Source organism: Suricata suricatta, chromosome 3 (genome assembly GCF_006229205.1).
Source record: "Suricata suricatta isolate VVHF042 chromosome 3, meerkat_22Aug2017_6uvM2_HiC, whole genome shotgun sequence".
Classification (NCBI taxonomy): Eukaryota; Metazoa; Chordata; class Mammalia; order Carnivora; family Herpestidae; genus Suricata; species Suricata suricatta.
Genome location: NC_043702.1, coordinates 42,245,705 through 42,254,525, shown reverse-complemented (window position 1 = coordinate 42,254,525; position 8,821 = coordinate 42,245,705). Strand labels below are relative to the sequence as shown.

At 36.5% G+C, this 8,821-nt stretch overlaps 1 protein-coding gene across 4 annotated transcripts in view; it reads left to right on the top strand.

Annotated features, from left to right (window-relative positions):
- NAB1 (NGFI-A binding protein 1) overlaps positions 1–8,547 on the top strand; it is a 45,214-nt gene extending 36,667 nt beyond the window's left edge. For all 4 annotated transcript variants that reach the window (XM_029934228.1, XM_029934227.1, XM_029934230.1 and 1 more), the window contains 2 exons: positions 2,275–2,388; positions 4,088–8,547. In XM_029934228.1, coding sequence (XP_029790088.1) covers positions 2,275–2,388; positions 4,088–4,176 — 203 coding nt within the window. In that variant the 3' untranslated portion in view covers positions 4,177–8,547. The remainder of the gene's footprint in view (positions 1–2,274; positions 2,389–4,087) is intronic.
- Positions 8,548–8,821: the final 274 nt, after the last annotated feature.

The window sequence follows — 8,821 nt, the reverse complement described above, 5'->3', positions numbered from 1 at the left end:
TTGAGGGTGTCATGCTGAGTGAAGTAAGCCAGGCAGAGAAGGACAGAAACCATATGTTTGCACTCATAGGTCTAGCAGGAAAACAAGAGAGACCTAATGGAGAACCAGGGGGAATGGAGGAGGGAGAGAGAGTTGGGGAGAGAGAGGGATGCAGAACTTGAGAGACTATTGAATGCTGAGAATGAACTGAGGGTTGGGGTGGAGGGGGGAGGGGGAAAGAGAGGTGGTGGTGATGGTGGAGGGCACTTGAGGGGAAGAGCACTGGGTGTTGTATGGAAAACAATTTGACAATAAAATATTAAAAAAAAAAAAAGAGTAGAGATTTGTAGAGTTAGTATATGAATGGAGAGCCTTGAAGGAATTTTGTGTTCTTTCAGACTTTAGATTGGCCTACAGTCCCTCTGAAAATATTTTGTGTAGTACATTGGAATTTGTTTTCTTAGCCACTTAGGTTTAGAAAGCTATGATTCATGAGTATTTTTATCATTGTAAAAACTATTTTCATTTTTTTGTATTCACACATGAAGACTCTCAAATCATTGTCATTTACTCATAGTATCTCCTGGGTACCAGGCTTCTGGGCACTGAAGATGCATCAGTGAAGTTAAGTCCCTGCTAGCTTGGAGCTTATACTCTAGTGGAGGAAGATATGCAGTATATGATAGAAATAATGTAACATAACGTAACATGTAATAACTAGTTTCAAATAGTGATATGTGTCTGAAGAAAAACAGTGTTTACGTATTATTGTTACACTTTTCTAGAAAGCGGTTACTAGCAAAAAATTAGATTTCTAAGTAACAATACCATCCTTTTTTTTCTTTTGAGAGTGAGAGAGAGAGAGGGCACAAGTGAGTGGAGGGCAGAGAGAGAGAGAGAGAATCTCAGGAGAGGCAAAGAGAGAGAGAGAGAAAAGCAGGCCTCACCCAAGCAGGGCTCAAACTCACAATCTGTGAGATCATGACCAAAGCCAAAGTTAGATGCTTAATGCTGAGCCACCTAGGTGCCTCAGTAACAATACCATCTTAATAAGCATTTGCCAAATGTAGAGTAAAATATGTCAGCAGATCTACTGAGATCTGGAGGAGAAGAACATTCTTCCTCTTTAAAATATTACAGCGGGGTGCCTGGGTGGCTCAGTCGGCTAAGCATCCGACTTTGGCTCAGGTCCTGACCTCCTGGGCCAGGAGTTCAATCTCCTCATTGGGCTCTGGGATGACAGCTCAGAGCCTGGAGCCTGCTTCGGATTCTGTATCTCCCTCTCTCTCTCTGCCCTTTCCCCATTCATGCTCTGTCTGTCTCTCTCTTTCTCTGTCTCTCAAAAATAAACATTAAAAAATTTTCTTTTCAATCACAGAAACTTTATAGTCGAGGTCTTAACTTCTCTACTCATCCTTGACAGGTAAGACTTAAGAGTTACGAAGCAGAAGCAAAACTAATGAAAGATTTGGTGACTCTAATTTGTGAAACCAGGACAGTGCCCTGTGGGGTAGCAGTCTGTTACCTGTGACGGATTTAGGATTATGACAGACAATATGATTTGGCACGTTAAGCATTGTTACCATATCTGTGCTAATTCTGTTTTCATGGATTTACCATAGGCTTTGTTGTTGACAGGTAGTTGCTTGAAGCCATCTGTCTCTAGTGTTGTTATACGATTATTGACATGTCTTGGTAAAATGGTTGCACTGCTAAGAAAATGCCTTGCAGAGAGGATGTAGTATATGCTGAAGTTGGAGGGCTTACTGGAAAGCTCAGTCTTCTGTTTAGTTCATGTTTCAGTCTTAAAAATGTCCTGGCAGAATTGTAAATCTTGGAACTAGCATGAATTGCCATTTCCCTTCTAAATTATTTTAAATATTCCTCTAGCTATCATTTAAATTCTTCAGTGCCTAGTGGCCTTCCTTACTCCTTTCCAGAGGAGTGTTCTGGCAATTTGTGAAAGCTTAGTTTTAAGAACCACCACAGAGGGGCGCCTGGGTGGCTCAGTCGGTTAAGTGTCCGAGTTTAGCTCAGGTCATGGTCTCACTGTTTGTGGGTTTGAGCCCCTGTTGGGCTGGCTCTGTGCTGACAGCTAGCTCAGAGCCTGGCCTCTGCTTCAGATTCTGTACCTCCCTCTCTCTCTGACCCTCCCCTGGTCACGCTCTCTCTCTCTCTCTCTCTCAAAAATAAAAATAAATTTAAAAAATAAAAAAATTTTCTTTTTAATTAAAAAGAAAAACCACAGAGTGTTTTTAGTGTTCTTCATGTTGCTTTTTCCTCCCTTTTCATTAGGAGAAAGACCTTTGAATCTCCGAATGCCTAACTTACAGAACAGACAACCCCATCATTTTGTGGTGGATGGAGAGCTGAGTAGACTTTATTCCAGTGAGGCGAAGTCTCAGTCAGGTAAGAATATGGGATATGATTAGAGTAACACTTGAATAAAATATCTTTAAATTTTATTTTCCTGCCTTGCACTGTCATTCCCCACTCCACACCCCTACCCGCAAAAAAAAAAAAAGGGGGGGGAGGGGGGGTCATTACTAACAATGTTCCTAGTCAGCTTTTCTCCCTTTGGAAATAATAGATTGCCATAATAATAGCAAGTCTTTTGTTTGTTTGTTTAAAGTAGTTTTGAATTCATGACCCTCAGATGCTTGACTCAGGATGCTTGACCCGGAGTCAAGGTCTTAAGAGTCAGCGTCTTAACAGGCTGAGCCACCCAGGTGCCCCATTACCCAGTCTTTTTTAGAAAATGGTACTCCAAAGAACTGACAGAAGCTCATGAAAGTACTGTTGTATACTGTACTATTTTGATTAGCTGTTACACGAATGGTTACTTTCACACAAAATTTAAAAACCAAATAATACATGGCTGATTTATGTAATTGCCTTTTTCCAGTCTTTCATAATATGAAATTGAAGGATTACATGTTTCTCTTCATATTAAGAAAACCTTGTATCCAAACCTAAACTTTTCTTACAGATGCATTTTGGGGCTGATATTTATATTTCAGAAGTAAACTGAACCCCATAAAAGCATAAGCTATTCCTTATTACATTTAAATGTTTACCTATTTTTGCCCAAGAAAAAGTGAGTTAGACACAGTATTAGATACTAACACCATTTGAAGGTATGTAGTATCACTCAGTCTTTGAGTTAAAGTAACTTCACTTGAGTCCATTGCTTCATCTGTAAAATAGGCATAATTTCTACCACACAGGGTAGTTAGGAGCGTTCTGCAGGTAGCATATGTATAGAATTGCCTGGCTGATAGGAATTCAGTAAATAGTAGCTACTATTTTTATACTCTTGCTAAATTTAAGATCTGCTTTTGCATAGAGAGGGTAAATTCATAAACTGAACTCCCTAATTTTGGGTAAGCTGTTAGTATTGGTTACATTTCTAGACTCTGTTTTCAAAGTGTGTGCGTATGTATGTGTCTTCCAGTAATAGTGCTTCATATCAGGACTCTGTGTGGTCATTCTCTAGTGTTTTTGTGAGGTTGAAATAACTGCACACACATGACTCCAAGGAATGATTCCTTCTGAAAGTAGTTTTCATTCTTTTATCCCCAATGTGTCATGGCTGGAGAAGCTTTTAAAATTAATTCTGTGTTTAAATGTGGAAGATGTTTTTTTTGTCTCTTTTTTTCATTGATAGTAATTAAATATTTTAGCTAGTAACTTTGTTGTATATGTGTGACCAGTTTCATTTTGCATATTTTTTATCATGTTGAACCAAACATTAAGTAAAAATATGGTCTGTTAAATGCTTTTTTGTACTTTTCATCATTTAACTCTCGTGCTGCCCTATATAAAAATTATCCCCATTTTACAGGTGAAGAAAGACACTCAGGCTTAGAGAGATGTGTGCCCTGCCTGGAGATGTACACAGCTAGTAATTGGCAGAGATAGAATTTAGATCCAGAATCCAAACTCTTAACTGCAAACTCTGTAAACAAAATTTTTGTATGGAATTGCAGAATTATGAATAATTGAGATTGTTTGCTGTGGAGTTTGGGGATTTGTTTCATATGTTCGAATTTGGTTTTTGTGATCTATTGATTTAAAGTATCAACACATTGTTTTTATTTTTATACAGAGAGTCTTGGGATTTTAAAAGACTACCCCCACTCAGCTTTTCCTTTAGAAAAGAAAGTCATCAAAACAGAACCTGAAGATTCAAGATAGCTGTGATTCTCCCACTGTTCTCTGGAAATGGCATTCAGTTTAAGGATAATGCTCCATCATAGAAATAAGCCTTAATAACCAACGTTGCCTCATTCAGCTCAAACAGATTTCATAGCCAAAGCATACGGATTGATACAATAGTCGGTGGAAACCAGGAAGACAAAACAACAGCCACAAAAGAGAAAATTGAGAGAATGTTGCAATCTGTAATAGAAATATTGATCCATTCACATTCCTGTGTAAGTCATTTTACGTGGAAAAGCTTACAAATTAATATTGTGAGCATTCATTATTTAAGAATGTACAATGTATTGTGTAATTTATAGAAGTAAAAGCTAGATGCAGAGACCTGTTTGGTCCAATAGATATGGATACAGGTTTTTTTACTTGAAATTTCACTGTCTACTTTTAAGTGTGTTTAGCATAAATACTATTTGTTAGAGTTTAGATCTTTGCAGTCATTAAGAAAGTTTAAGTGATGTAGTTTTTGGCTAGGTTGCAGTGACCTCGGAAAAATGGAAAGCAAATGGCTTAATTTAAACCAAGGAAAATATTGTGTATTTAATATTTGATAAAACTGATTTTGTTTAATAGGAAATGTGTCTTTTTTAGTAGTAAAATGTCACTTTTGCTCACTTAATCAGGCACATTTACAAAATTAATAAATACTAAAGTAAAGTTTAAAAATGGGCACTAGAGTAGCAAATATCTTACTTAGTTTACTCAGACTGCATTATATCATTATAACAAAAATATGAAGCTATTACTTGGACAGAGTATTTGAAACAAGTGAACTGATGTGTAAAAGCCTTGACTTAAACATTGCTGTTTAAGAATGTGTTAAATAGATTAAGGCATAGTAAGTTAACCCCAAATGTGATAAGGATGGTGACTATTAAAAAGGCTATAATAAGTAATAGAGTAAGAACCTTTTTATATCCAGAAATTCTTTATGTTCTGGATGGAGTCCCAGAAAGTAGGTGGCTCTCCGTGCGGAATGTCTCCCCACCCAGACCGTAACAAGTGTGGACAATCACTACATCCACATTTGCAGGCATAATTCTTGGGACGTTTAGTTGACACCTATATTCCTTACTTATTTTACAGTTTGGGGACCTTTCATATTTGTGTCTGCAGTTTTTTTCTTAAAATTCATTTTAGCTTGAAAGTATGTTTTAATTCCTTCTCCCTATTTAATTAGTGGGCTGTGTGCATATTTATGGGGATGTGCTTAAATGTTAATAATGTACTTGCATACTTCAGAGAATTTCACATTGGAATCCATAGTTTAAAAAAAAACCAGATACCATTTCTACCAATTTACATTTTTTCTGTTGGTTTAAGAGAAGACATTTGACTGCTTCACCTACTTCCTCTACATTCATCTAAACCCAGATACTGCTGAGAACAGCATACTGAGTTGGAATATGTGGGGGGGTTTTGTTTTTAATTCTGCTCTAGGTCATAATTATGTACAAAATAGTCAGTCAACCTTTGTTATACTAAAATTCATCAGCCAAATGTTGGATGAAGTGTCTGGACTGTAGTCTCTGATCCCTGTCACATATATAGTTGCTTTTTCATTTTGATATGTAGAATAGCTTTACAGTAGAAACACCAGTAAACAACTTTTATACTATTGAAAGGCTCTTTCCCCTACCTAAGTGTTTTAATGGTACCATAGTGTTTAACCCACTGAAGAAACTTTTTATGGACCTTGCAACTTCGTTGCTAGCGTGAGGTTGATTATTGTGGTGGTATTGTTCACTGTGTAGAAATAGTAAGAGTACGATTTAAATAGATTGTTCAGTTTTTAATATTAGCCATAGAACTGGTTAGTATCTCAGTAGTTTCATGAAACGTTTCCTGTATTCTAATCTATTTTGAGAAATTTTGTGGGTTTTTTTTAATTGTGTCTTACAGTTCAAGTTTGTAGATTTTAATAAGTGACAATTTTTAAAGATGCAGTAATCTTCCAGTTATATTTATCCATCTTTCGTGGCCCCACAAACTGCATCTTTAAATCCGTAAGTAAGTTTCCTTAAGTATCATACTTTCCTGGTCTTTCAAGCCTAGTGATAGGGGGAAGCACAAGAAAAATTTCAGTAGAATACAGTTTTTATTTTGTAAACACTAATGTATTAAATTTGCTATACATTGAAGCAAATAATATATATTTTTATTTGAATTGTATATATGAATTGGATGTTATAAGTAGTTGATTTTTTTCGTTGTGTTGGAGGTATTTTCACTGAACAAGGTCAATTGGTTACCTCAGTATTACAGCCAATATAGTCCAAGGGACCATTTCTCCCCAAGTCTGTGTTGTACTTTATTATGTGAAGTCTGCGTTTCTGTGACTCTTGGATCTGTTGGTGAGGTGGGACGAGTGCGCTTGCTTCCTGTGGCAATAAAGATTTTCTGTGCCTCACACATTTATGTGGATAGAACTCTCTGCACAGCACTTTTCACAGTAGGTAATATTAGCCTCCTCTGCCTCCCCTCCGTGATTCTTTGGGCTGGACTCGGGTGTCAGGGGCCAGGGCCAGGACTTCTTTCTTTGAGTCAAAACTAAATATTATTGTCTGCTAACTTCATTTCTAGAAAGTTACTTGGCAAACAGGTACTCATTTGACTCTGGTCTGTCAGGGATGGGATTTGGTTTATATTGTTCCCACTTAAAGAGAAGTTTACAAAAACATTGTAAAAACGTGTCCCCCATATCTAACTAACTAATAAAGGAGCATTGGGATTTAACGTTTATGATACACTGATATTTATAGTGTTATTGTGATTTGGTCTCCTGTTACAGCTAATTATATGATATTGAGCTAACCTGTGGTAGAAAATTAGAAAAAGAAAATTAGTGACGTTTTAATTGATGGGTTTGATGGGTTAATAAAGAGTTTCATTGTGTCCCAACACTGTGTTAGATGGTAGGGTGAGGAAGGAGGCCACAGAGGAAACAAAGACATGATTCTTGCCCTTTGTGAATCCAGTACCTAGCTGATTTGGAACTAATACCACTCAGATAAAAATAAAAATTGTAGTGTGTTACAGACTTGTGATGAATTAGGGGCTGACATTTATGTGTATTCTGTGTTTAGTAGGCACTTCACAGGAGGAAAAAAGCATATTTAGTGATTGAGATGCAGAAGAGATCAGCCAGGACTAGAATAGTTAACAGAAGTCAGTGAGATTCAATCGAAAGTCATAGTGGTAATGCATTTCACTTTGGGGCCACTTAAAAAAAATTAGGGTTTTTTTGTTGTTGTTAGCTGAATGACAGATCTGCTTGCCAGCATAGTAATTCTTTTGACTGGCCCACTGGACCTGTCAAAAGGCAGGGGGAAAATTGTGTTTTTTCTTGTCCTTAATTAGCAAAACCACTTGGGCAAAAGCTTTAGGATGTGGTGATTATGAGGTTAGTAGCACCTGGTGTACCTTTACAATTATGGTTGGCAGTATTTAAAAACTTAAAACCTAAATAAGCATGCAAGGAATTTTCTCACCTACTTGGTTACTCAAATGTTAAAAAGTATTGACATGATACCTCTTTTGCTTGTATGCTTGTAAATTCTCTTATTGCACTGAGACTTCAAAAGAAAATTAACCAAGGTATTGACCTAATGAAATTGAGGAGGTCTGTCTCTTCTAGGAAATGAATTCGGTTAAGTAAACAGCTAAAGTTAGAATTGAGTAAATGATTTGTGTTTGTAACAGCTTAGAGCATATAACCAAATATGGTGGCTGCTGTTTAACTAAAAACCACCTTATGGTCCAGCTGTGTGCATGGGTGTTGTTTCAGGGAATCCAGGCTTATTTATTCATTGTTATCCGTGGGTGTCCTCATAAATGAGGTTCTCAAATGGGCTTCCAAAATTAATAAAAGAATGATCCAGTGTTCAGAAATTTATTTTTATTGTAAATGTGTTTAATCTTAAAAACCTTACTGTTAACTATTTCCTTACTGATTCTGTAAGATGATTCTTGTTTTACACAGAAGTAACCTAAAGCTAAGTGCGAGGGCCAGAGTTGTTCTTACGTTTTGAGTATGCACTGGTTAAAGCTTTAAAACCTTTTCTCTGACCTCCATTTCTACCGACGTATAAAATTTTTTTAATTACCTTGAAGGTCTTTTTATTTTGTGTGTGTGCAGAAAAAGCTAGTCGGAAATTTATTTTTTAAGTTCCAAGTGACAGGTCTTTATCAGTTGAGCAAATTTTAACAATCACTTTTAAGGGAACAATGAGTAACGAGTGGTTCTATTTGCAGAATTGGTTAACTAAGCTTCTCTCTTTATTCTTTCCTATCCTCCCTGTCTTTTAAAGGCCACAAAACTTTTAAGTATTAAAACAACATCCTTTTGAATTTTGGGTCTTCTGGTTGTGTCTGTTGGGTCACAGTTTCCAAGGTTATTCTTCTGACCGCTAAATATCTACTTCCAATGTTTAGTTCATCTTCATCTAAAGGAAATTTTTATGATATTTTCATAGCAAGTGGATAAAACTCGCAAACAAGAACATTGAAGATGATACTAATCTTAGGGTTTTTTCAACATACATATGAAATGTGTATTTACAATCCTCTTTCTATTTTGTTCTTATTGACTGATTCCAGACACTTCAGAGAGAAATTTCCTTTT